Here is a 26,239-nt window from a genome sequence, read left to right as displayed (position 1 = left end):
TGTATGAGACTTCAAAGGGCTGGGGGAGAGCCCTGGGACCAGAACCACGGCCCCCTCCATCTCCACAAAACCCGAGCGCCGCAGGAGCACAGGCAGTGGGGCCCCCGGAGGTCACTGTACCTAGCCTCCTGCCACTAGAAAGGCAAGTGTGGGGACGTGTGGGGAACCAGGTGGGGAGGCACAACAGGGGAGGCAATCTGGTGCTAACCTCCTTTGTCATCAGTACCAGTCAGAGAAACCAGAGCAGACGTAAGAATCCAAGAGGCAGCGCGTTTATTCTGGGCTCTAGAGGAGAGCCCCCTGATTTCATTCCCACTCGTCACCACCAGTGACAGGAGGCCAGATCTTGAGCCAGCCAAGGCCCTGGAGTCCCTGGCTCCTGGCCCTATGTCCTGAGCCTGCAGGCAGGCAGTCTGTGTCAGAGGTAGAGATGGCACCTCCAGGGGTACCAGAGCTGAGCAGACACATAGGCTGGGGGCAAGAAGGGCAGGGAGCAGGGGTGCACGTCCGTGAGTCCGGCTGGGGCTTTATTTGCTGCCCGCCATGATCTTGAGGTACTGCAGGGCACGGCAGGCAGCCTCGCCGCGGGCTGCCTCCCTGGTCGCTGCAGAGCCGTGACACACGGTAGCCGGCTGTGTGGACAGCTCCACCAGGCACTGGCAGAGCCCACTCAGGCTCAGTTCCTCTGGAGAGCAAAAGAGAGGAGGGAGGCGTGGTCGGGTGGGAAGGCAGAGCCGGGAGGGGTACATCCACATCACCATCATGCCCTCCCCAACCCCCGTCGGCCCATCTGTACTTGCTCTGCTTCAGTCCCCACCATCCCCGGCCTCCCCACTAGCCATACCAATATCCAGATAGCTGACATGGAAGGCCTGCTCCTCAGAGAGCTCACTGAGGACACTGCAGCAGGCAGGGCCCAGAGCACCTAAGGCGCCCAGGGAGCAGCTGCGGAGGGACAGGATCTTCTCTCCCACTGAATTTCGCAGAGAATCCCAGGTGCAGCCGGGGCCCCGGTTCCGAAGTCCATCCAGGCGGGAGCCCACACCCTGACAAGATGGGGACAGTGAGAAAGATGCAACCACGAGCTGAGACCCAGGCACCGAACGTTCAATGCCAAGGAGGGAAAAGCCCACAGAATGAATGCTTCATCCAGCTTGCCTTCCCCGAGTTGGCCCCTCTAACTACTAGACTCTGGACGAGGGGTCCAGGCAGCCTTCCTCATGCCAGTAGCAGCAGGCTGCAGGGCCCCTGCGCTGGGTCAGCTCCCCACAGCACTCACCAGGCAGGCCTGTAGCTGAGGCTGAGAGGGGGCCCAAGGAACTCGGTCTGGTAGGAAAATGGGGAGAAGCAGGCCTGGGACCGGAAGAGGCTCACTCCCGAGCGACAGGCCCATGTCCCCAGGGCCCTGCCTGGCATGGAGGATGGACCACAGTGCCTGGCCCGCACAAACCACTCACAATGGAGAAGTGATCGTCATCAGGCTCTGCCTCATTCCCATCCCGGGCATCCAGAGGCACCGTGTGCACTCGAAGCAGCATTTTGGCCGCCGCGTTACGCTTTGCCAGCTTTTTGGAAGTGCCACTGCCTGCGTGTGGGGAGAGGGTTACTGGATTATGATCGTCAACAGACCCAGTGCTTTCCACCCAGCTCAAACTTGAAGGTTGAGGGTCCCCTCACGGGATGTCAGTTGGAAAGAGGAGCTCTGGACCTGCCATGCACCTGAGAACCTGGTCAGCCAGAAGGGGGGCAAAGGGCAGAGTGCAAGGGAGAAGCCAGGAGGAAGGGAGCCGAGCCAGGGGCTCAGCCAGGACAGCGGGGCTTTGGCAGAGAGAGGCTAGGAGCTGCCTGCGGCCGGGGCTGGAGTAGCTGTAAGAACTCCCCTCCGCCCGGTTACCAATCTCAACGAAACGCTCCACTCGGCAGGTCATGGTAAACTCTTTGCGGTGGGCCGGCCCAGACTCTTGGGTCACCGTGTACTCAGGCAACCGCCAGCCTTTCTGCACCACCAGCTCCTTGGAAGGGAGAGACAAGGGTGTGCAAGGCTGAGTGAGAAAAGACTCGTCCTCTCCTTCCTCCCCTGGGAGCCTCAGGTTCCAGGTTAGAGGAGGAATAAAGGATGTGGGAAAAGCCCTCAGAACAGGGGAAGAGCCCCACATGACCGTCCCTCATGGCCCCAGGTTCAAGGGAAGACAGGCATGCGTGGGAAATGAGGATGGGGGCACACCTGCAGAGCGCCAACAGGATTGCACTCGGACTGCTGAGGGGAGACGGGGGGCTGCACCTCCATGGGGGGGCTCCTGAAGGAAAAAGGGTCCAGGCCAAAGCTGCTGGGGCTGTCCCTTTTGCAGCTCCCCATGAGTCCTAAGCCCTGCTTCGGCGTCCCCATGACCATTTCCCTACACCCCACCCGGCAGGCAGCTGTCTGTCCAAACATCCAGCCTGCTTCCTCCCCCTCCCACCCAAGTGAGGTCTCTTCCAGGGCCCAGGCCCACTGAGATTTTTCTGGAACAAAAGATCATCACCTTGCCAGGACAGTGGGAGAGGGGCTGTATATCCAGTCCCTGGAAGCACCTGATGGGACGCACACACAGGACCATCATGTGACCAACTCAGAAGCAAATGGGCCTGCAAGACCCTCAGACATGGCCAAATATCATCCACGTGGCTATTTAAAAATCATAAATTCCCTCCTGTCCCAAGAGCTTACCAGCTGGTACGAATTCTTCAAATGCTGGTCCCCAACTATTCCATCCTGTTTACTCTCAGACTTGCTCCTGCCTGACCAGCCTGAGTCCAAAGGCTGGGGGACCAAAAGCCAGGACCCCTTCCTTCCCACCCACCCCCCCGCCCCCTTCAGGCAGTCAGGAAACACAAGATACCTGGTTGGAACAGCAGATGGAACAGGAGTCGTAGCCGCTGCAGCAGTAAAAACTGGAATGTCCTCAGGCAGTGAAGAGTCTAGGGGAGAAAAAGAACTTCCCGAGGGGAAGGGGGCCTTTGATTCACACCCATGTGTTGGGTGGGGGGGCGGGGGGGAGGGTAGAGGGTGGGGACCCAGGTCCTCCTGACCCTAAGAAAACTTCTTCCACTTCAGCCAAAGACTCAGGGAAGCTTAACCACCAGCGATCCTTTGCTGCCAAACACTGGATCAAAAAGACTGAGAGAAGGGGAAGGAGGGTCTCTTCCTACTCAAGAAACACGGAGGCTACAAACTCCAATGAACGTGTGGAGGAAGGAGGGACAACGTGCTAGACAGAGGAGGCGTGCTGGGGAGTGGCCCCTCTAGCCTCGGCCTCCGCCCCACACCCTCCCGAGCCTGGGCCCAAACCACAGCCACAGCCCTTTGACATTCCCCCCCCAAGGATCCTTCACAGCAGCAGGAGCCCTGGAAGCATCCAGCTCGTCCAGAGGACACTCTCAGGGAGAGGCCCAGGTTGAGGCGGCTAAGTGTCACCAGGCCAGCCCTACTGGGCAGAGGAGGTGGCCGCACAGGGGCCTGCGTTCCTGGCAGGGCCTCTAGGAAGCCTTGGCTGTTCCTCCCTCACCTGCTGTCCTCCAGGGCCGGCTCCAGCATGCTCCCCCCTTTGAGGTGTTTGAGGGCCACCTCAGCTGCCTTGTGCTTGGCTGCCTTCTTGCTGGGGCCCTGACCTGGGAGAGGGGCGTGGGCAATACTGGACGTCACTGGGAGGACAGAAGAAAAACCAGCATCCCACAGCCTCTCTCCTCACAACTGGAGGGAGTCAACCAAGCCCCACTCACCAGGTGCCCCTGCCCAAGACTGGAAGCGTTACACTAGCTGCTGGAAGGAAGGGCTTTTATCTTCCCAGGAGCTCCCCAAATCAAGTCATGTCGGACATAAACTGCTCCTGAGTTCACACACCTTGGGGTGTGGATTCTTTCCCTGCCTTACTTTCCCCTGGGAAGCACTTTCTTTTCTCTCAATACAGACAGACGACTGCAAAGGTAGAAAGAGGGTAGGCTCTAGAGTCAAGGCCTGGCTCTGCCACTTACGAGGCATGGGACCTTGCACGAGTCGTTGCATCTCTCCGGGTCTCACTTTCCTCATATGCAACATGAGGATACTACCATCTACGTCACTGGATTAGACTGGTTTAAGATTAACTGGGAATTTGGTCAAGCACCTGGAACAGAGACCAGTGCAGCCAACACATACTCCCCCAAATACTTCACTGGGACTTGGGTTTATCTCCCCCTTCTCCTCTAGGATGATGGCAATCTGCCAGAGCACTGTGGCCGTCCTGCTTGCTCCTCCAACTCTCCCAAGTCCTACCCACCTCCTCACAGACCCGTTTTCCCAATCCAGACAGTGGCTTTTCCCCCTGAAATCTCTCCTTCCCTCACTGGCCTCAGAGAAGACGACTGGGAAGAGACTCCAAGAAACAAAGCCAGTAGGGCCCTGTGAATGCACACCCCAGCCAGGCTGCCCAAGCCTTCCTCACCAGTGCAGCTGGTGTCGCCAACGGTGACCCGGAAGGTGAAATTAGGCTGGTGGGCTTGGCCCTCGGCTTTGAGAAGGTCGTACACGGGCGTCTTCCCTATTCTGGTCCCATACTCCTGCAGAAGGCTGATCGGGGTCTTGCCCGGGTTGGCTGCCAGCATTTGCTCTATACTGAGGGAGGCGGGAGGCACAGACCCTCATCACACCTCCAACTCTGCACCCACCTGGCCAAGCACTATCAAACCCAGGCACACCATGGGGGACATAGGGTCCAGGGGACCCCGGACAGTACAGCAAACACTAGCTGGATTCAATGTGGAGTAGAGATGCAGGCTGGGAAAGCAGGGTCCACTGCCCCCAGAGCAAGCGGGGAATGCACTGTTCCTGTCTCGGTTAGGGAAGAGGATCCTGTACCCCAGTGCAGGTCGCAAGTGCATGTCCCCTGACACAGTGCAGGCCAGGGACCCGGTACCCACCAAATGCACTGAAGGTCGGGGGCATTAAAGCCCAGTGCCCCAAGTGCAGTCTGGGAACCGGGCCAACCCAAACTATTTAGAGCAGGAGGCAGTGGCCACTGCCGGGATGCATGCCGGGAACCACGGCCCACTACCCCAGTGCTTGCCGGGAACAACCCTCAGGCCAGGTGCATGCTGGGGCCGCGCCGCTAACTCCTCCGCACCGCGCCACGCTTTTCTCCCGGCAGGGATCGGTACGAGGCGGCTCACCTGGGCAGCCCGCAGCCCGTGGTAGTGCCGGAGCCCTGCTCCTCTTCACTCATTCCCACCTCCGTCCCCGCGGGCGCCACCGTGACTGCAGCCTCCACGCGCCCCAATACACAGCCGACGAGCTAGGGCCGGGGCCAAGCCCCGAGTCGCGGCCGGTCGGGCCCGCCGCGGGGCATGCTGGGACATGGAGTCCCCCGCCCACCTGACTCCATGAGTCTCCATCGGGAGGGGAGCTATCCGACCCACAACTCTCCGAGTGGTTTGTCCTGCCAGGCAGCACCGCCTTCTGGGAGGAGCAGAGCCCTCCACTATCGCTTCCCGAACTGAGGGTGGTTATGTGTATGTGTGTGTGTTTTAATAGCGTTCCGCCTTTTTTCCGCGTCTCCCCTCCCCGGGGCGGGCATGCGTACTAGTAGAGTGGAAGAGGCTAGAGGCGGGGCGGTGAGGGGTAACTCGAGCACCCGGTCCTTTGAATCCCGAGAAAACTACAAAACCCAGGAGCTCGCGCGCCATATTTGTCGCAGCTGGAGGGGCAGGGTCAGGCGTGCACGGAAAGCTTCGCGGTATAATTGGTTATTTCCGATTGCGCTAACTTGCTCCAGCAGATTGCGATTGGTTACGTTACCTAGAAGGGCGGGGACAAGGAAAGAGTCAGTTCCCCTTGGCCCCGCCTCTTTTCTGAAGAGAGGTTGTGATTGGTCCAGTGGTGAGGCGGCTGTCGGATCCTAGCTCTGCAGGCTCGGAGGATGGGCCTTCCTTACCTGGACGCGGGGAGGAAACTGTTCTTTGCCCCTCAAGCGGTGGAGCAGGCCAAGTCCATCTCAGGCAGTTCCCCCTCAGCGCGCGGCCTAAGCTCCTGGCCCTCGAGCCTTCGTCTCACAGCCTCTGCTTCCTTTTCCTTCACCCCCCTTTCCCTTAATTCTGGCCCGCAGCCTGTCTGGTTTCAGTTCTTTTCTAAAGCCTGTTTAGAGTGTCCCTAGTCAACCTTTTTGCAGCTGTCCAGGAGACCCCCTCTGGGTGCTGAGAATCAGGCTATGGTTGGGACAACAGGATTAGAAGGACTAACGCATGTCGTGGTCTCATTCCTTCTGCTGTGGGTCTTGGGTCTCTCAGCTGAAGAGACAGCAAGAGAGGATTCTGGTCTTTTAAAACGAATCCACTAATCTAGGTGCAGAGCAGAACACGTATTTTTGAGTCCCAGAGCTCCAGTCTCTCCTCCCCAAAGTCTCACGACCACGGAGTCAAAAGATGTAGGGGAAATCTTGTGACCTTGGAGAGAGATCACGAAAATGTCTGAGTCTAATGAGTGTTCTGAGAACGGGTCAGGTAGTGGAGGTCCAGAGGAATCTCGGAATGATAATGAGCAACACCGAAGGGGGACGGGGCACTGAGCTGAGTGGATTCCAATTGGGTAGAACTGGAGTGGTGACAATTAGGGGAAGGAAAGCTGGCAATAGCGGTATGACAAGGGAAGCAATGCTAGAGCTCTGAGCGGGTGTGGGTGGGGGGGTCCCATGTTGAGGGGCTGCTGTCTAAGGGTGTAGGAGGGAGTTTATAAGGCTGGTCATAGAGGGCTCCTACGGAATCAGCGTAAGGCCCGAGGTGCGACTGCCACCAGACACCGCCTGCAGGGAGGTGAGGGGCCCAGAAGGGCCAGGGAAGAGCCTGGAGTGCGCCGGATGGCAGCAGCAGGCTCCTTTAAGAGGCCGGCGGCTCCAGCGCAGCATCCCCCGCTCAGGGCGTGTCCGTCCCGGGGGGCCAGGGGCGGGGGCCTTGGAAGGAGCGGGAGTTCGAGCCGAGTGGGGACGGGGCTAGGGGTCGGGGGGTGGGGGGAGAAAGCTGGGGCTGACACCCGTGCACCCGGACACCGCACAAGCATCGCCTGTGGCAGCGCCCCGGGTCCGGTCGAGGGCAGCGGGGGGAGGAGAGAAGGAGGAGGAGAAGGAGGAGGAGGCGGGAGCAGCATCCGGAGCCGAGCTGCAGCAGCGCCGCCTTTTGTGCTGCGGCCGCGGAGCCCCCGAGGTGAGAGCCTGGCCGAGTTGGGGGGGGGGGGGGGGGGTAGAGGGCAGGGATGGGTCCCTGTCCTGGGATCCGGGTGCAGAGGGAGGGTCGGGATGCAGATGTGGCGGGGTGGGGGAGGGTGGCGCGGGGATGCTGAGGCTGTGGGGCGGAGGAACTGGGGACCTGGACCCGACGTCTGTGGTGATGGGAAGGAGGGGAACGGAGCGGAGGGACGCCGCGGCCCAGCTTGGAGACGAAGGGCCTCTAGAGCTGGAAAGGACCGTATGGGGTGGGGGTGGGGGAGATGATTGGGGGACAGACTTAAAGGACAGCGGACAAGAGAACGTCCTCCTCTCCTCCCACTCATCCTCCAGAAGGGGAAGAGGGAAGGAGGAGGAAGACTTTGGGTCCCCTCAAGGAAGGAAAGGAAGGACGGGGGCCTGATGCGCCCACCGTCCACCTCCCCACCACCCCCACTCCCACACTCGGCCCACTGCACCTGAGGGTTATAGGCTGAGAGCACCTGTGCCTGGATGCCCAGGTGATGGTCCTCCTCCCCTTCCCTCTGATACCCCTAATTGCCTCCAGCTGTGGCATTCACCTTCTCCATCCAGCTGTTGCTTCCTCCCCTCCCCCATTCATTTGTGGCTTTCTCCCTCTTTCTCACCTCCTGTGTCTCCCCTAACCCACTTCCCCAGCCCAGGCCTTTCAGGAACCTCCTCCCTTTCCCCCCAAACATTTCTCAAACTCCTGGGCTTAAAAATAAGCAAGAATCTGTTCCACACAGTTGTGACTCCTGATAACCATGGTGTTGGCTGAGGAGCGGGAAGAGAAGGGGTCAGAGGCTCTATAGCTAATGGACGGAAATTGGTGGGGTGCCCCTGAGCATAGAGGGAGGAGTCCCGCCTTTAGCGACTTTAACTCTGCACCTGCTCCCTCTTGGGAGGAGAGTGGGTGGGTGGCCCTCAACCAAGAGGCAGTGTGCTTGAGGTCTATGCCTCACCCAGAGTCCTCTTGGCCACAGCAGTGCCTCCCTCCAAATAACATTCCCTTCCAACTCGTGGGTTCGACTCCATGGCTCTGGGAGCTCTGATTTTCAACTTGAGGGTCATACCAAGGGAAGGCAAGCACAAGGGATTCAGGAAGGAAAGGGCTCAAGCGCTCCCTGGCCTTCCTGTCCAGACAGCAAAGTTCCCCAGAGCTTCATTCAGGGCCTGCTCTCTCCCATCTCACGCTTCAGGCTGGCCAAAATCACTTGCCCTCTCGAGCCTGCCACTCATCCATTCTCACAGTGGGCACTGAGGTGATGCTGGGGAGACCAACAGCGTGATACCCCAACTCCAGCACCCATGAAAACACAACTAAATACCCATCCCCGGATCAAAGCCCATTATGGGCAGAGGAGGCAAGAAGTTTAAGTGAGGACTGGCTTGGACGTCCTGCGTGTCCTTACAGCTGAGGGTGACAGAAACCCTCTCAAAACCAGGTGGTGTTTCCCAGTCCTTCCCCTGGAAGTAATAATGTGGTCATCTGGCTTTGCCAGGAAGAGGACCCTAAGTCCTAGTACCCACCACCCCAGACTCACCCAGTGGCTTCTCACGTGTGGCCCTACCTCTCTCTTGCCTGGGCCCAGAAAGAGGAAGGGACTAGGGAGTCAACCCCTCCAGGAGCCCCTCCCTGGGCAGAAGGAGGATACTGTGGAGATGGGCCAGCAGGCCCCACGAGGGCTTCAGGAGGGGCTAGTCCCAGAGACTGGTCCGTCTGCTTCATGTGCTCCCAGAAGTACCAGGGTCATCTGTGTGTTGGGGGAAAGGTGACGTGAGGAGGCAGGGACACTATCGTAGAGGCCACTCAGGATCATCCAGGATAAAAAGCCATTGTTCTTTGGTTCCGTCTTTCTTTGCTCTCCTTTTTTCCCTCGTGTTTGCCTACCTCTCTTTCCACCTGTACCCTCTCTGCTGCAGACGAGGAAAAGGGGAAGAAGGGAATCACATTTATAAAAAATCTGCTACTGCTTGTTAGGCACTTTCCGCATGGCTAATGTTTATGGGAGCTTCCTGCGTGCGAGGTATTGGGCTAGGAACTTTATTTGTATTCTCTTCCTAGTGTCAAAAACAAGACTAAGAGTTGGGTAGTGTTATCATCATCTCTATTTTAGGGATGAGGAAACTGGGGGCCCCTGGGTGGCTCAGTGGTTGAACGTCCGACTTCAGCTCAGGTCATGATCTCAGGGTTCGTGGGTTCGAGCCCCACGTCAGGATCTGCACTGGCAGCACGAAGCCTGCTTGGGATTCTGTCTGTCCCCTCCTCTCCCTGCCCTTCCCCTGCTTGCACTTTCTCTGTCAAAAATGAAAAAAACATTTATTAAAAGCAAAAAAAAGTCATCTGTTCAAAGTCTGAAAAGCAGTTAGTGTCAAGAGCTTAGGTCTTGAACCCGGGCCTGCTGCCCCAGGCCTGTCTTCTTAGCTACCACGTTATATACTGTGGTACCACTGTGCCCTTTGAGAGAGAAGAAACAGGTTTGTTCAGAAGTCTCTTACTCCACGTTGCCCACCTGGTCCGGAGCAGAGATAGGACCTCAACCAAGCCTCTCTGATTCCCAGGCCACCCACCCTCCCTGGATAGCACACTGTCCCAAGTTAGATGACAGGAATGGATGAGCACTCTGAATTTTTATTTCCTCATTTTCAATTCAAAATCGATTTTTTATTATTTTACTTCTTTAAGTTTATTTATTTGTTTTGAGAGAGAACAAATGAGCAGGGGAGGGGCAGAGAAAGGGAGAGACAGACTCCCAAGCAGGCTCCATGCTATCAGCCCAGAGCCCAATATGGGGCTCAAACTCCCCAACCGTGAGATCACGACCCAAGCCGAGATCAAGAGTCGAACGCTTAACCGACTGAGCCACCCAGGTACCCCAATTTGTTATTATTTTAGAAATAATTCAAAGTTATTACTGAAATATTAGAAAAAATCGGTAAGTCACAAGAGAAAAATAAAAACACCCACAATCCCCCCTACTTAGAAACTGTTACACTTTGGTATCTGTCCTTCCAAAATCAATCAATCGATCAATCTGTCTTTCTTTATTTCTTTATTATTTTTTGTCTTCCACATCTTTTTAAATGTACACCCCCACTCAGGAGCTATTTGTTTGAATGTGCTGAACTTCTTCCAGGTCCACCTGAGGGCCTGAGTAGGAGGGACCCTGTGGCCCTTCATACCTTGCTCCTACCCCTCCCTCCCCTTCGCTTCTGACCTCACAGGGTAGGGCTGAGGGGTGATCCTGGGCCACACTGGCCAGGGGTTGAGTATGGAGTGCAGGCCTTCTCCCTTAGCCGAGAGGGGAGTGGAAAGGTAGGCTTTGCAGAGGAAGGACTGAGGATCTGGAGGGGCAGTGGCTGGGGACTCTAGCACACCACTGCCATTGTGACCTGCTTTCCCTGGAGCCTGAAGTCAAGATTTGTCCTGGGGAAGTAGAAGGTCAGAGACCAAGTCTCCCTTTTTCTGGTCAGACAGAAGAGATGGCCTCTCCAGAATCCACAAAGAGAGACCTGGTGGCCAGCTAACCAGGAAGACAAAGCCAGGAGCCAGGCACTGTGTTCAAGGCATTCCCCCACATCATCTTAACCCATCCCCCCACCCCGTAAGATAGGGTTGGGAGTCTTGGAGGGATTATGGTCTTTAACTGGTGGCAAAACTGAGGTTCTGGCTCTGATCTCTCCAAATCCAAAGTTGGCTCCTTTTTCCTAAACGGCCCTGCCACCTCCCCCAGCCCTGTCATTGCCCAGCCCACTGGAAGAAGAGGTGGTGGCAGCTAGGGGGTCTCAGGGCTTGACCTGTATATGGCCCCGGGTTGGGGGGGGAAACGCCTGGATTTAGAGGTGATCCCCAGTGTACCCCAGGTTCTCAGAGGGAGACATTTCCCCCTCATGCAGGTATTGAGAAAGCTGTAGTTCTTTCCCTGTGTGAAGAACTTTGTATTCAAAATTTAGAAAAACAGCTGCTGCCAGTGGCCAGGAGGCAAGGTCAGGAGAGGTCGTAGTCCCTTACCCGGTCAGGAGCTTCAAAACCTGCAGAGGTGGAACTAGCGTCCCAACATCTTGGGTCTCCCCTCCCTGCGAAGACCTGCCTTCCCACCCCCACTGGAGAGAGCCGGGGAGTCTTCCTTTTATTCTTGAGTGCACAACCAGGTTCAGGACAGGGGTGAGTGCTCAGTGTGAAAGCCCGCAATTTAGACAGACGGCCTTGCCTCTCCACCGAGCCCCCAAGACTGCCAGACATGCAGTTTGGCCTTGAGATTGTGCTGTTAGAACAGGACATTACAGGAAAGAACTCAAAGGGTTCCCTGGCCACAAGCCTCCAGCACCTCAGACGGGAGACTCCAGGAGGAAGAATAAACGGGGGGACCTCCCTGCCCCCATCCCCACCACAGGCTCCTGAGGGGGCACTCTGGGAATCACCAGCAAAGCAGAGGATCTGGTAGCTGAAACTGAATTAGGACCTCCCAGGGTGTCCGGAGAGCCTCTTCCCCTGGCGGATGTATAGTTTAGGGACCACTCTGTCCCCTCACCCAATCTGGAGTTCTGCACAGTAAGCACTTGGTAAATATGGTTGACAAAATGACAGAGATATCCACCCCCTCCTGTCACATCCCTGCCCTCCCCCCATAATTGATGCATAATTGATGGCTAGGGAGACAGCTCCCCTCCCCCAGGGTGACTGAAATGTCTAGGCCAGGGGCTCCAAGCCCGTGATCTGCCCCCAAAGCCCTGGCGCCAAGGCCCAGCTGGGGGGGGGGGGGGGACAGTGGGACACAGCTGGCAGGTTGGAGATAAAGGAAACCGTGAGGGGGTGTGTTGGGAGAGGAATCTCCAGTTGACTGCAGCTCCCTGGGGGCTGCACTTCCCCTTACTCCTTCAGGTCAGTCTGGATGGGCCACATTAGTCAAACAGGATGGGGGCTGGCCTCAGGAGCCTGGCTAGACTCCCTCCTTCTCCCTGGGTCCCATCTCGTACTTCAGGTACTCCCACCGCCCTAAAGACAAACAGGTGAAATGGCTTCTCTCTCCGTCTCCCCAGTTGCTAGTCCTGGATACTGGAGGGGCCTCTGGGGAAGCCTGGTGACCTGGAGGGAGGCTTGGCGGCAAGTGTCTGAGCATTGTCATCCTAGTGGCCAAACACCCTGCGAGGGCTGAAAACTTCCTTTCAAAACCTAGGTGTTGTGCCTAGTCAAGGCTCAGCTTCTAAATAGTAAAGAACTGGGAACGGCGCAGATGGTCTCCGCGTTTTCCAGTTATTTCTCAGCTACTTTTCCTCAGCGTCCTCTCTGCTTTTCACATCCAGTTGTTCAGTCCATCCTTCCCAGATTTGATTCTGCCTGCGCTTCGCTCTGTTTCAGTCTCTGTGAATCTCTCAGCTCGTCCCTCCCTCCCTGGGTGTGCCTGTGGCCCTTTCTGTGTCCGTCTCCCTATCTCCCCATCTCCTGCTTTCTCTGTGGCACTGCACCCCCGATGCCAACCCAAGTCGGCTCTCCCTCCTCTCGGTGCCCCGGCTGAATATTTGTCTGCATGACGGGTCAAAGGAGGTATGCGAAGGAGGGGAGCACGCAAGAGGCCGGCGGAGGGCACCGGGGTCCGTCCCCGCAGCCCTCCAGGTAATCGGCACATGGGCCTGCCCGGGTCAGGGGCGGGGCCCAGGCGCAGCCCCGCCCCCGCCGTCGCCTCTCACGTGACTCTGGGCTAATCTTGTCCTGGTGACTTCACACGCCGCCTCGGGCCCAGTCGTCATGGTTACGCCGCAGCGCCCAGCGCTTCCCCCAACCCGCTGTGTCCCCTCCCCTTCCCCGCCCGGACCCCCTCCTTCCGCCGCCGGGCCCCCGCCTGGTCCCAGCCACGCGCCCCGCGCCACGTGATGGCCGGGAAGGAGGTCGGGAAGGGGGAGGGGGCGCCGGGGCCGTAACCCCTTCGTCCCCGCCTCGAAGGGCCCTCGTTGGGGCTTCCCGCGGGACCTGCCAGCGGCCCAATCCCTCCTCCCCTCCTCGCTGGGCACCTGCCCGGCGGGAGCACTTGGGGGGCACAGGCGAGAGCCCTCGGGTCCTGCAGAGTAAATCCCCGGCTTGTGTTTGTCTTTGGCATTGCAGTGTGCATCTAACCCCTCCGAGGCGCCGATAGCTTGTAGCATATGTTGAGGATTGAGAGGCTGGGTCTGTGACTTAAGCTTTCTGAGCCTCAGTTTCCTGCAGAATATAAAGGGACCAATGGTAACGGCTCCTTCCCTGGGTGGTGGCGAAGAGCCAGGGAGCTACTGAGTACGTGGTGTAGGGACGGTCTTGAAGACGACCGTCCTGCCAGCGCACCTGATTCCTGGCGAAGCCCTGGGATCCCGTTGCGCGAAAGCTAGGGGTTCTCCAGGAGTCCAGGCTCTCAGAGGAGCCAGACACGCCCGAACACACCGTGCCTCCAGGATAATGGGAGCCATGACGGAGGAAGCACGGGGGGGCTGTGCCAGCCCCAGAAGGGACATGAACTCAGAGTGGCGGGGAGAGGGAGGAAGAAGACTTCGAGGATGGAGATTTGGAGAGATGGGGCTTGAGAAGAGAAGGCCTGGGGGCGGAGCTTGAGCCTCTTCCTGGCTAAGGCACCCTGGGCAGATTATCCAATACCTCTGTCACTAGGGGTGAGTTTCATTTTGAGGATTAAATGAGTTAATGCGCCTACTGACAGAGGCTAACATACATAGGAAGCCTTCCATTAGCCGTTATTATTAGATGTCCTGGCACAAAAGCCCGACGGTATCCTGGTATCAGGCACAGTTCTGTATGGCCCGGGTACCAACAGCAGTGGGAGAGGAGGCTGGGGAGGGACCAGAGCGTGGAGATGAGGCTAGGCTGCTGGACCAAGGGCAGTGAGGGTCACTAAAGGGTTTGAAACTGAAGAGGGGGTCCTGGCCAATCTGTGTTTTAGAAAGATCCTTGAAAGGGCTGGTGGAAAATGAAGCAGGGGGAGCCAAGAAAGTATAGACTACGAGTCAGTTCTGGGCTAAGTGACGCAGCTAACGAGGCCTGAACTAAGACAGTAATGTAGGACTCAAGAGAATAGAATGGCACTGGGTCAGCTTTACAGATGGCCAGATTCAAGTAGGAACCACCTGAGGTGCTTGTTACATATGCAGGTTCTAGGCCCACCCCACACCCAATGAAAAAGTCCTTGAGAGGCCTGGAAACTTGTTACAAGAGCTGAGGCCATCCGAGGTGCCAAACCTCTAGGTCTATCTGTGTCATCATCCAGTGACCCCTTTTTATGTGTGGATTCCTGTCCCTCCTCGCCCGTTGTGATTCCGAGGCTCTGGTGCAAGGGTTCGGGGAGGACCCTATTCTGAGGAACAGTTAGAGGATCCCTGTCCTCAGGAATCCTCACATCTCATGATTTGTTAGCTCACTGGAGGTGGAGGGAGACAAGACCAGGGCTCCAGCTGTCAAGCTCTGGGCAGGTTTGGGATAGGTTGAAGAATTCGCTGTGCCTGAGTGAGAGCTCGCTTACCCCTTTGTACCGTTGGAGAAATTGAGGCCCAGATCCAGTTTACCCAAGGTCACACAGCCAGGAAGTGGCAAAGGCTAGAATTCAGATTTTTTTTTTTTTTTTTTTTTTGGTTTAATGGTTACTTTTTAAATAGCACCTGGTTACAAATTGGGACACATCTCCCCTGTCTGGAAAGCTGGTCCTTGGTTTGGGCAGCTGGGGATGGGAATGGAGAAAGAGGAAAGGAGACGGGGCCTTCTGTAACCACCACCCTGGGGGAGCAGCAGATCAGGTGGCAGTGCTAAGGGGGGTGAAGCAGTAGGCAACCTCGTTCTGACCCTGCTTCTGTACCTGCTCTGGGTCCACCTTTGCCCCCAGCTGTGTGTGTCCCCCCCCCCCCGCCCCCGTCGGGGACAGGAGAGCTGATTGGTTGCGGGCTTCACTTACTGGCGAGGCCCGGGTGTGTACCCGTGAGCCCTGGAGAGGGAGACCCAGATGGGAGCCCTGAGGGTGCCTTGGGATGACTCTCACCCGAGTTTAGTGTCCCTGAGAGGCCTCGGCTGTTTCACGTGTAAGTACATGAGCGGGAGCCCCGGGTGCAGCACCGGTATGTGGGAGGCCCAGGAACATCATCGAAGAGTGCCTGAGCGTCACCCGCCTGTGCCTCAGTGCGAGGGAGATCTAAGTGTGTGCCTACTGTGTGCTACGGTTGAGACTCAAAACATGCATGCCTGAGAGACCTTTATGTGACCTGTGTATGTGCATGGGAGCTTCAAGTGGAAGAAAAATGAGCTCCGGAGGGGACTTTCAGTAATCTTACAAGGCTAAGGGAACTAGTCTGTGACCAGAGTACTTGAGTTTCAGACCTATCTTACCAGTATGTACGTACCTGAGTGGGGCTGTTACCTGTGTCTGCTTGAAAATGATACTCAGGTATGTTACTAATAGATGCTTGAGAGCCAGTTTGTGGATAGGGTTCCTTAGAGGGGTCCCAGGTGAAACGTGGAGGGTACCCGAGGGCGAGGGAGGCTGAGTGTGGTTTCCAGGAGGGCTGTGGTGAGCCCAGATCCCCCACCCAGCCTCCCTGCCTCTGGGGTGAGCGTTCCAAGCTGGCACACCTCGGGCCCACCGTCCCTCCTTCCTTTGTTTCCATAGGGCCCACCGCCGGCCACCACACCGGGGCCCAGAGGCCATGGCCTGCCTCCACGAGACCCGCACACCCTCCCCTTCCTTTGGGGGTTTCGTGTCCACCCTAAGTGAGGCGTCCATGCGCAAGCTCGACCCAGACACTTCCGACTGCACCCCCGAGAAGGACCTGACGCCTACCCAGTGTGTACTTCGAGATGTGGTGCCGCTCAGCGGGCAGGGTGGGGGCGGACCCAGCCCCTCCCCAGGTGGAGAGCCACCCCCCGAGCCTTTTGCCAATAGTGTCCTGCAGCTTCACGAGCAGGATGCAGGGGGCCCAGGGGGAGCCACTGGGTCCCCTGAGAGTCGGGCGTCCAGAGTTCGAGCAGATGAGGTGCGGCTGCAGTGCCAGAGTGGCAGTGGCTTCCTGGAAGGGCTCTTCGGCTGCCTGCGCCCCGTCTGGACCATGATTGGCAAAGCCTACTCCACCGAGCACAAGCAGCAGCAGGAAGGTAGGCCGCGTCTTCGCGGGGGCCCGTCTCACCGAGATCTGTGGGCCCTCGCCGCCTCATCACCTGATGACCCTTTGCTTCCCCAAGCCCAGCCACGGCCCCTTATCCGTCCACCAGCCGCCGACTTCCCTGCCTCGTAGGATGCCCGTCTGTTCCCACAGCGGGTCCCCCAAACCTAGTCTTCTTGGTCTGCTTTGGCTGCTTTTCAGCCTCGGCCGCCCTGAGTCACTTCGGCCGGCCCAGCGCTTTCCCCCCGCCTGCCCGTCACAAGGCCGAGTGTGGCTTTCTCTGAGCCTTGTGGCACTGTGCCTCCTGTTCACAGACCTTTGGGAGGTCCCCTTTGAGGAAATCCTGGATCTGCAGTGGGTGGGCTCAGGGGCCCAGGGCGCTGTCTTCCTGGGGCGCTTCCACGGGGAGGAGGTGGCTGTGAAGAAGGTACGGGACCTGAAGGAGACTGACATCAAGCACCTCCGAAAGCTGAAGCACCCCAACATCATCACCTTCAAGTAAGGGCCAGGGCAGGGGCCACTCTGCTGTGGGCAGGGACCTGCCTGGGCAGCAGGGATCAACTCCACCTTTTCCTAGAGACGATGCCCGAACGGGCTGGGTGGGAACGGGGGCTCCAAGTGTGAATCAGGGGAGTGCTGGGCTGGCTGAGGCCCTCACACCGCCGTTTGGCCCCCAGGGGCGTGTGCACCCAGGCTCCCTGCTACTGCATCCTCATGGAGTTCTGCGCCCAGGGCCAGCTGTACGAGGTACTGCGGGCCGGCCGCCCTGTCACCCCCTCATTGCTGGTTGACTGGTCCATGGGCATCGCCGGTGGCATGAACTACCTGCACCTGCACAAGATTATCCATAGAGACCTCAAGTCCCCCAAGTGAGTAAGCAAGCACGCACAGAGAAGCTGGTGCGCATGGTCTCCTGCAGGTGACCCCACCTCTTAGCGTAGCCGTGTCCCAGCTTCCAGACCCTGTCCTAAGCTCATGTGGCCGTCTCAAAAACCCCTCTCAAATGACAGTCCTGTCTCGGGAGGGCCGTGGCAAGCCCCCTACCTCTGGGTGTCCCAAGGGACTTCACATAGGCAGTTAGCTGCTGCAGCTAGATGAGGTGCGGAGGGGCCTGGACCCCAGCTGACTACGATCTTTACCAGCATGCTAATCACGTACGACGATGTGGTGAAGATCTCCGATTTTGGCACTTCCAAGGAGCTGAGTGACAAGAGCACCAAGATGTCCTTTGCAGGGACAGTAGCCTGGATGGCCCCTGAAGTGATCCGCAATGAGCCTGTGTCTGAGAAGGTCGACATCTGGTGAGGGCCAGGTTGAGGACTGCGACTGGCAGGTGGCCAGCCCCGGGGAAGGAGGGAGCTTCGGGGGCCTGAGGCAAGGAGAGGAGCCTGATAGCCAGGGCCTCTGGAGGGAGCCCCTCCCAAGGGATGTCCCCTCTTATCTATCCCCAGGTCCTTTGGTGTGGTGCTGTGGGAACTGCTGACTGGAGAGATCCCCTACAAAGACGTGGATTCCTCAGCCATCATCTGGGGCGTAGGAAGCAACAGTCTCCATCTGCCTGTACCCTCCAGCTGCCCGGACGGCTTCAAAATCCTGCTTCGCCAGTGCTGGTAAGGGTGGCCTGGCAAAGCTGGGAACACAGGGTTGTTGCTGATGATTAGCCAGCACCTAGGACCCAGGCATCCCGACCCAGAATCCTGAACACAGAAAAAGGGACAGACCTCCCTCATATGGCTTTCCAAGGCCCCTGGATTCAGGGCACGGGTCAAGGGGACTGCAGTTTCCAGCGGAGTGTTGCTGGACTGATCCAGAACCTGCGAGGGTACAGTAGATCGCGCAATGCAACACCGAGCTAGTGGCATCCTCGTCTGTAAAACAGGGACACCATCCAGAGCTGCTCTGGTGCGCCTGCGAAGGGCAGGCACGGCTGCCCAGCATGGGGGTTTGAGCCTCAAGTTGGCCGCCCTAGAACTCAGGAAGGAGGAGGGCCTTGGACTCCCATTTGGGACCTAGACTCTGAAGGGAGGGTTGAAGATTTCTAATCTTTGGTTAACCATTTCCCACAGTAGGTTTCTTTTAATGGAATGAACTCAGAAAAAGGTGTTTTGGCAAACAAGTTGGAAAACAGGATTAGATAGGCTTCCTTACTGCGGGACTTTTGTCATAGACTACATTCTAGGATTCTCCAGGACGTGCTTTGGAAAAGGATGCCCTCGTTCCTTTCTGGTCTTCCCTGAAATAATCCCTTTGTCTCCTCCAAACTCCATTCCCTCCAGGAACAGCAAGCCACGAAATCGTCCATCATTCCGCCAGATCCTGCTGCATCTGGACATAGCCTCAGCCGACGTCCTCTCCACACCCCAGGAGACTTACTTTAAGTCCCAGGTGTGCTATGGGTGGAAAAGGAATACCTCAACTCCTGCCCTGTGGGGAGGCGGGGAAGGGCCGAGACCCCATCTTGACCAGTCCTACGCCTACTCCCCTCTTGCTCCTGGTCTGTGGCAGGGCAGCACCTGTATAGGCTTCCTACAGGTGTGAGGTCGGTCCCTCACCCCTCATTGTCTGTCCACCCCCTAGGCAGAGTGGCGCGAAGAGGTAAAGCTGCACTTTGAAAAAATTAAGTCAGAAGGGACCTGTCTGCACCGCCTAGAAGAGGAGCTGGTGATGCGGAGGCGGGAGGAGCTCAGGTGTGTGCCTGTGTCTGGGAAGGGGACACCTTCTGTCTGGACAGCAGGGACCGTGGACCAGTTCCCAGAGACTGGGACAGATTACGGCACCAGGTGACACTAGGTCACCCGGGAGACCCTTCTGCCTGTTTCAGACACGCCTTGGACATCAGGGAGCACTATGAAAGGAAGTTGGAGAGAGCCAACAACCTGTACATGGAACTTAATGCCCTCATGCTGCAGCTGGAGCTCAAGGAACGGGAGTTGCTCAGGTAACCGCGTGCTCCCCGTGCACCAGATCTCCAGTCTTCGTGGAGCAGTGTGTGACGCAGTGAACCTCTTGAGCCTGGGTCCCCCTTTCTGACCACATGCCCAACTGAGGTGTCTGGTCTTTAGGAGGGAACAAGCTTTAGAGAGGAGGTGCCCAGGTCTGCTGAAGTCACACCCTTCCCGAGGCCTCCTGCATGGGAACACGATGGAGAAGCTCATCAAGAAGAGGAACGTCCCACAGAAACTGTCACCTCACAGTAAAAGGTGGGACCAGAGTTCACAAGTGCCAAGGTTTAAGAATGGTAAGGGGAATGCCGGAGGCATGGGTAGAGGTCAAGGAGGCCAGGAAGATTGATCTATAGGTGGGGAGATGTGCTTCGTACTACCCAAGGTTAGGGAGGGCTTTCAGTGAGTCAATTTGTGAATCTCAGACTTGTACTTTGTCCCTCTTCCCCCAGGCCAGATATCCTCAAGACTGAATCTTTGCTACCTAAACTTGATGCTGCCCTGAGTGGGGTGGGGCTTCCTGGGTGTCCTAAGGGCCCTCCCTCGCCAGGACGGACTCGCCGTGGGAAGACTCGTCACCGCAAGGCCAGCGCCAAGGGCAGCTGCGGAGACCTGCCTGGGCTTCGTGCAGCTTTGCCGCCCCATGAACCTGGGGGACCAGGAAGCCCAGGGGGGCTAGGAGGGGGACCCTCAGCCTGGGAGGCCTGCCCTCCAGCCCTCCGTGGGCTCCACCATGACCTCCTGCTACGAAAGATGTCGTCATCGTCCCCGGATCTGCTGTCAGCAGCACTGGGAGCCCGGGGCCGAGGGGCCACGGGGGGAGCAGGGGATCCTGGCTCACCACCTCCAGCCCGGGGAGACACCCCGCCGAGTGAGGGCTCAGCACCTGGTTCCACCAGCCCAGATTCACCTGGGGGAGCCAAAGGGGAGCCACCTCCACCAGTAGGGCCTGGTGACGTAGGGCTGCTGGGAACTGGAAGGGAAGGGACAGCGGGACGGGGAGGAAGCCGGGCTGGGTCCCAACACTTGACCCCAGCTGCACTGCTGTACAGGGCTGCTGTCACCCGAAGCCAGGTAAAGTATGGGGTGGTTCCTAAGCTCTTTCCCTTTCCTTGTTCTCCCTGGGACCCCCAGTCCGTAACTCATTTCCCATATTAGGTTTTCATCTTAAACCATTCCCTACTTAACCCTTATGACTACGTTCCCTCCTCGAGTCCTTGCTGACCTCATCTTTTGACCACAGTCCCCTCATCTCTCCTGTAGAAACGTGGCATCTCATCAGAGGAAGAGGAAGGAGAAGTGGACAGTGAGGTAGAGCTGACATCGAGCCAAAGGTGAGCGACACAGTACAGGAGGCAGTGACACGGTCTTGCTTCTTGGGCTGCAAGGCATGCTCACTGTAGCCCCTGCCTCCCCAACATACAGGTGGCCTCAGGGTCTGAACATGCGCCAGTCACTATCCACCTTCAGCTCAGAGAATCCATCTGATGGGGAGGAGGGCACAGCCAGTGAGCCTTCCCCCAGTGGCACACCTGAAGTTGGCAGTACCAACACGGATGAGCGGCCGGATGAGCGGTCTGATGACATGTGTTCCCAGGGCTCAGAAATCCCACTGGACCCACCTGCTTCAGAGGTGGTTCCTGGCCCCGAACCCAGCTCCTCATCCATCCCACACCAGGACCTACCCAGAGGGGAGCAGGTAAGTCACAGAAACAGCTAGGTATTAAGGGGCAGATGCTTAGTCATTTGGGATCTACTGGGTAAACAGGAGCAGAGGCCAGAAAGCTAGGTATTTAGCCTCCAAGTCACTCAGCAGCTGAGCCCAGTTCCCTCCCTATCAAAGAGCAAACATCCACATGGTAGAATTTGAGAGGCCCTAGGATAGAGCACATAGTATGGTTAGTAGGTTAGCAGCGTTGCTTGTATGTATAAATTGCAGCCAAGAGCAATCCTGAAACCAGGAGTCTGGTGCCTTGGTAATGGCCTGAGCAAAGATCTGAAGCAGTGAAGTCTGAACTGCTGGCTGTTACAGAAACATCAGTGAAGGATCTTGAAGGAATCTATTTTCTTTGTAATGCCAAGAGATGCTGAGCCTCACTTCACTGCATTTCTACTCTTCACAGGGCCCTCCCAATTCTGAGGACTCAGACTGTGACAGCACTGAACTGGACAACTCCAACAGTGGTGAAACCTTGCAGCCTCCAGCCTCTCTCCCTCCATGAAAGCCACTCTTATTCCTGTACATAGAGAAATATTTATATAAATAATATATAAGCGCCACATAATCAACAGAGAAAGATGGGGCTGTCCCAGCCTTAAGTCAGGCTCAAGGGAGTCTGACCCCTGACCAATTCACCTGAAACTCTAGGGATACTGGCAGCTGTGGAAGTGAAGGACAAGCACTACCCTAGAGCTGTGGGTGTGGGCAAACTGGCCCCTTCCTGCTTCACCCCATTATGTTCAGCAAGCGGTAAGGCAATAGAAAAGCCAGACTTGCCTCTTATGTTCCTCTATACTCTTTCCCCCCTGACCCTGGGGAGGAGGAAAGGGAGCCACTTAGACTGCACTTTTTTTTTCCCCCCCGTTTACTCTGTTTACACGTTTTGCACTTGGGAGGAGGGAGGCTAAGGCTGGGTCCTCCCCTCGGAGGTTTCTCAGGTGGCAATGTAACTAATTTCTTTGTCCCTCCATTTCTCTGCCCAAGCCCTGGCTTAGGGCCTAGGGGGAGTTTAGGAGATTGTGAAAGCATGTGATGGCTCAGGCTGAAGAAATGGGATGTTGTTTTAAGTCCCTGCTTTTATCCTGGTGCCTGATTGGGGTGGGGACTGTCATATTGTAACCCCTGTGAAAAATCTTAAAATATAACCACTCCATGCAGGCCCAGCTGTTGAGGGTTTTTTTGATGAATGTATGGGGTAGTACACATGGTCAAGTAGGAGCCTTAGGCTTCATACATTATCTGAGGACTCTGGACAAGTTACAAGTTATTCCCTCCTTTTATGTGGTTTTTTTTTTTTTTTTTTTTTTTTACTAAATGAACATCACTTAAAGTTCCAACCTTCTAAAATTATCTGCAAAAATGGGAACAGGTACATCTTTCTAAAGGACTTTAGTAAAAGGACAGAAAACGTTACAACACCCATTTTTATGAAGAGAACTGTAAATGAATAGTTATTCAAAACAGGAAAACTGGTCTTTTAGCTTGGCCGACAGGACAGACATGCCCAGCCACCTGAATCCCAGTCAGACATGCATCCAACTGCTTCCGAAGTATGCATGTGCATCCTTCCTTCCCCACCCCACCGCCCATCCAGTGGAAGTGCTTGCCTACTCTCTGCAGACAAGTCCTAGGAAAATGTAACCCCCAAACTTCCGGACAAAGGGCACACAACCAGCTTGCAACAGCTATTAGGTCACTTTGCAATGAAGGCTCAAGGGAACACTGGATCAAGGGCTACAAAAAAAAAGATGGAGTGGTAAAACAGAAGAAAACATCTTAACTGGAATAAAGCCTTCTATTCAAAACCCAAGCAGGGTCCTTGTCCTTTGAGGCATAAGAGGTGCAAAGAGAACGGCAAGACAACAGGAATAAAACCCACATGAATCACTGTGGCATCCAGTTTCTATTCACAAAGAAAAAGCTCCAGTCCATCTTTTAATTTTTTTGAAAAATTCCTGACATTACAGAACTAAACTGAAATGTATTAATATTCCACTCTTACATTTCCATGACAAACAGAAAAAAAAAATTCATGAGCCAAAAAAAGGGGGGAGGGGAGAAGCTTATAAAACTAAATATGGATCTCAGCATTAACAGCTGAACAGAGAAAGGAATTAAAACGCTTTAATTAAAAAATCACGAGTGGATGATAAAGTGTGTAGAAACTGAAAATTTACAAACTATTTAAAACCTGGAATCGCTGACTGTTCAGAAACTACACAGATGGATCATGGGTGGTGGTGAACAGCAGAAAGGGATTATGGATGAATCTGCATTGTTCTAGCTGCTCCCCATGCCACCCGTCTCCGAGGAAAGCCTGTAACACAAAAAATAAACAACTCAAATTAGTTTTCTGAATGCCCAGCTGCACCTCACCTCCAAGAACGGTTAGCCTAGTTGGTGAGATGTGAAGGAGTACATAGTGTTTCAATATCAAGGGAGACGTTTAAAGATTTGTTGGATTGGTACTTGGTACCAGGATCCTGTAACCCCTGCAATCCAAGCTTCCTGAGCCAAATTACCTCAGAACAGAAGGAAACAGACTCTGTTACCAACTGTGGGTGTTCTTCTAATGATGCTCTTTGGAATATTTGTGGGAGATGTTAAATGCTTTCCAAAAATATGCCACACACTAAAACCTCCTCTTACAGGGTCACAATACACAGAAGCAACTTTTCTTTCTTTACTGAGCTTATTTTAGCTCCTCCCAAGCTACTGATAGAAAGCAGCTTAGGAAACATTTATCTGAAAGTAGCTTCATGAGGCTAATGTTGAAACATCAAAAAAGGCTTCAGTCCTGGGGTTTTTCTAGCACTGTGAAGGTTATTCCTATTAAGAAAATCCTAAACGCTAGGAGATGTTAAAAGAACAGCAAGTATAGTTTAAGTATGGGTCAAGAATTATACCCAACCCATAGTTTTCAGGACTTAAAAAAAGCAGAAGCCAACATGTTTCAACAACTCCCTAGTTCATTCTAGAAGCTCCGAAAACCTGTTGTTTCCTTAAGCTAAATTCTCCATCCAAACATACCCAGCTACGATGCCTTCTGTCTCAAAAATATCATTTGAGGTCCTGGAACCCAATTTTGGGCTCTGATGGAAAAGTAAGCATTTAGTCTGCTTCACTGATTACTGCACAGTCAGCAAGTCTTAGCTCCCACTTTGAACAGAACTATATGTGTAACAGTTTCAATTCCTAAATTTAGTTCATAAAAATCTTTAACTGTCATAACCTATTTGTGGTATCTAGTCAAAAGAAAATGAATGGTATTTTGTCATCTCCATCCCTTCCACAACAATGTAAAGCCAAAGGCTGGTCCGAAGGGGGGACGGGGGTGATGAGGACACCCAAGATCCAGGAAACAGGTCAACTACAAACTGTATTTAATTTTATATCTGAAATTGTATTTCTACCTCAGCATAAAGGGGAATAGTTCTTTAAGGGGGCTGATTCTTGCCAACATCAAAATAGGAGGACCTAGGGCAACATAAACTGTAAGCCCTGAACGAAAGAGTTTAGTGAGGAGTGAAGTTTTAGGAAAGGAGCTGCTGGAAACAGTTTAGATCTAGGACCCAAAGAAATCAAGTTCATGCAAGAAGGTGATGACACTCTAGCACCAAAAAGAACTCAAAGAACTATCCAGAATTTATACACACCCTAAGCATTGATTGAGGCAGGAGGTATAGAAGGGGCAAGAAGGGAAAAACCCAACCGTAATCACACTAAGGACACTACGATAGAAGGACCACATGGAGGAGCCGAAAAGTTTTTAAAAATTGAACATCAAGTACCTTTGGTGGTGGCAGTCGACACCTTAAACCTCTGCTTCCTTCCCCACAATCCTCCTTTAGGGAATACTCATTAGGTAAAGAGGCCTTCTAATCAAGAACTAGATAAAATAAAAACCAGGTCTCTTGGGGCGGGGGGAGGGGGGGGGGATGGTACCAGCAAAATTAAGTTGTAACTACAGAAAGAGCTTATGAAGGGAAAGCTGGACCATATGATAAAGGAGCAGCCAGCAACTAACAAGAAAAACTACCTGGACAGGTTGCTCCTCTAGTCGTTTATGCAGACTTGGGACAAGTTACTAATTCATAGGGCCAACCTGGGATTGAGGGACCACAATGGCATGAGATAATACATTGCAACACTTACAAGCAATTAGTTTTTTTTTTAACACTGTAAACCAAATGGGATGTGTGTGTGTGTGTGCTGGGCGGGGCGGGGCGGGGGCAGATGGCAGGAATTTCTACACTAGTTCTCTAATGCCTTGCGAAGAACCGTTTACATTCAGGTTGAATTGAAGACTATCAGAGGCCTTCTGCCATCACACCTACAGCATTTCTGGTCTTTTGTGGAGGCAGAACTGTGGTCCTTGGGATAAGGAAAATAAGGCTTCGGGGAGATTAAAAGTACACTTGAGGGAAAGTGAAGTTGTTACTGCCAACTAGTCACTCATGTGATCTGTGAACTTAAATTCTCCAAGGCTTTTTTTTTTTTAATCTGATAAGGGAGTGGATTGGTGAGTTATAGCTGACCTTAAAGGTTCCCAGTTTAGAATTCTCAATTCATGACAGGGCTGGTGGGAGACAGAAGGGTGGGCAGGGAATAGAAGGAAGGGTAAAGGGACTTAATCAGGGTTGGTTTAGGATGACTGGAGAATCCTGTCAAATTCTGGGTGATGTTACAGTTGCTTGTTCAAGATCTACCCAGTGTCAGAGGAAGAGGGGTTAATTCTCATTCAGAGGAACGCAGACAAAAGCCAGCAAACTTTATTGGACTTTTCCCAACTTGCCTCCTCATTCTAGGTAAAGAAGTAACTTCTTTATATGTATGTTCTGTAAAAGATCCTCAAAGTAACCACTAACCAGAGGAAACAAGCCTGGGATGGACACCCTTGTTACCTGCTATTGGCAAGGTAAGGGATTTTAGAAGTCAGAGAAACTGTTCTCACTAAAGAATCTTAATGGCAATTATGGAAGACCCTCAGGATTTAATCTGCTGCAGGCCCATCTCCTTTTGTGGGGAATGACAAAGGACGACAACTAAATTAACCAGGGATACAAACAAGCCCGAGTCAGTTTTATACAATCCCTAAATTGAGTAGCCACAGGTCACAAGCTCCCCACCCCTTTACCCTTCACAGCACACAATCAACTAAAGTTCTTACTGTGGCAACTTTATTACAGCTAGAAACACAAATCTGGCCAAGAAGGCCTGCTGATAAC

General features: G+C 54.8%; 3 protein-coding genes across 18 annotated transcripts in view; 1 reads left to right on the top strand and 2 right to left on the bottom strand.

The window, feature by feature from the left end:
- Positions 1-250: 250 nt before the first annotated feature.
- Positions 251-6,081, bottom strand: TARBP2 (TARBP2 subunit of RISC loading complex). 4 transcript variants are annotated; one of them, XM_042992423.1, is made up of 9 exons: positions 5,946-6,081; positions 4,461-4,630; positions 3,546-3,648; positions 2,880-2,975; positions 2,225-2,297; positions 1,895-2,012; positions 1,458-1,585; positions 845-1,046; positions 251-685 (listed from the first exon to the last, which is right to left on the bottom strand). In XM_042992423.1, exons 2-9 carry the CDS (start codon positions 4,618-4,620, stop codon positions 528-530), a joined length of 1,038 nt encoding a protein of 345 aa, XP_042848357.1. In that variant the 5' UTR covers positions 4,621-4,630; positions 5,946-6,081; the 3' UTR covers positions 251-527. The 4 variants fall into 4 exon arrangements, with proteins under 4 accessions (XP_042848357.1, XP_042848355.1, XP_042848356.1 ...); XM_042992421.1 differs by lacking the exon at positions 5,946-6,081 and adding an exon at positions 5,185-5,366; XM_042992422.1 differs by lacking the exon at positions 5,946-6,081 and adding an exon at positions 4,936-5,046.
- Positions 6,082-7,039: 958 nt separating this feature from the next.
- On the top strand, positions 7,040-25,904 carry MAP3K12 (mitogen-activated protein kinase kinase kinase 12). Of its 4 annotated transcripts, XR_006219964.1 has the most exons (15): positions 7,040-7,206; positions 15,860-16,341; positions 16,664-16,847; positions 17,027-17,218; positions 17,492-17,650; positions 17,801-17,959; positions 18,626-18,734; positions 18,927-19,036; positions 19,171-19,287; positions 19,412-19,549; positions 19,744-20,365; positions 20,555-20,625; positions 20,717-20,990; positions 21,415-21,761; positions 25,820-25,904. XR_006219964.1 is itself a non-coding variant. In XM_042992397.1 (14 exons), exons 2-14 carry the CDS (start codon positions 15,897-15,899, stop codon positions 21,511-21,513), a joined length of 2,679 nt encoding a protein of 892 aa, XP_042848331.1. In that variant the 5' UTR covers positions 7,040-7,206; positions 15,860-15,896; the 3' UTR covers positions 21,514-22,840. The 4 variants fall into 4 exon arrangements, 3 of the variants coding, with proteins under 3 accessions (XP_042848331.1, XP_042848332.1, XP_042848333.1); XM_042992397.1 differs by lacking the exon at positions 25,820-25,904 and having other exon boundaries at positions 21,415-22,840; XM_042992398.1 differs by lacking the exons at positions 7,040-7,206; positions 25,820-25,904 and adding an exon at positions 13,075-13,862 and having other exon boundaries at positions 21,415-22,840.
- PCBP2 (poly(rC) binding protein 2) overlaps positions 22,934-26,239 on the bottom strand; it is a 21,381-nt gene continuing 18,075 nt past the window's right edge. For all 10 annotated transcript variants that reach the window (XM_042992411.1, XM_042992412.1, XM_042992415.1 and 7 more), the window contains one exon: positions 22,934-23,328. In XM_042992411.1, coding sequence (XP_042848345.1) covers positions 23,292-23,328 — 37 coding nt within the window. In that variant the 3' untranslated portion in view covers positions 22,934-23,291. The remainder of the gene's footprint in view (positions 23,329-26,239) is intronic.

This window comes from Panthera tigris, chromosome B4 (assembly GCF_018350195.1).
Source record: "Panthera tigris isolate Pti1 chromosome B4, P.tigris_Pti1_mat1.1, whole genome shotgun sequence".
Lineage (NCBI taxonomy): Eukaryota > Metazoa > Chordata > Mammalia > Carnivora > Felidae > Panthera > Panthera tigris.
The sequence above is the reverse complement of the archived record's forward strand: the minus strand, read 5'-3'. Positions and strand labels throughout refer to the sequence as shown.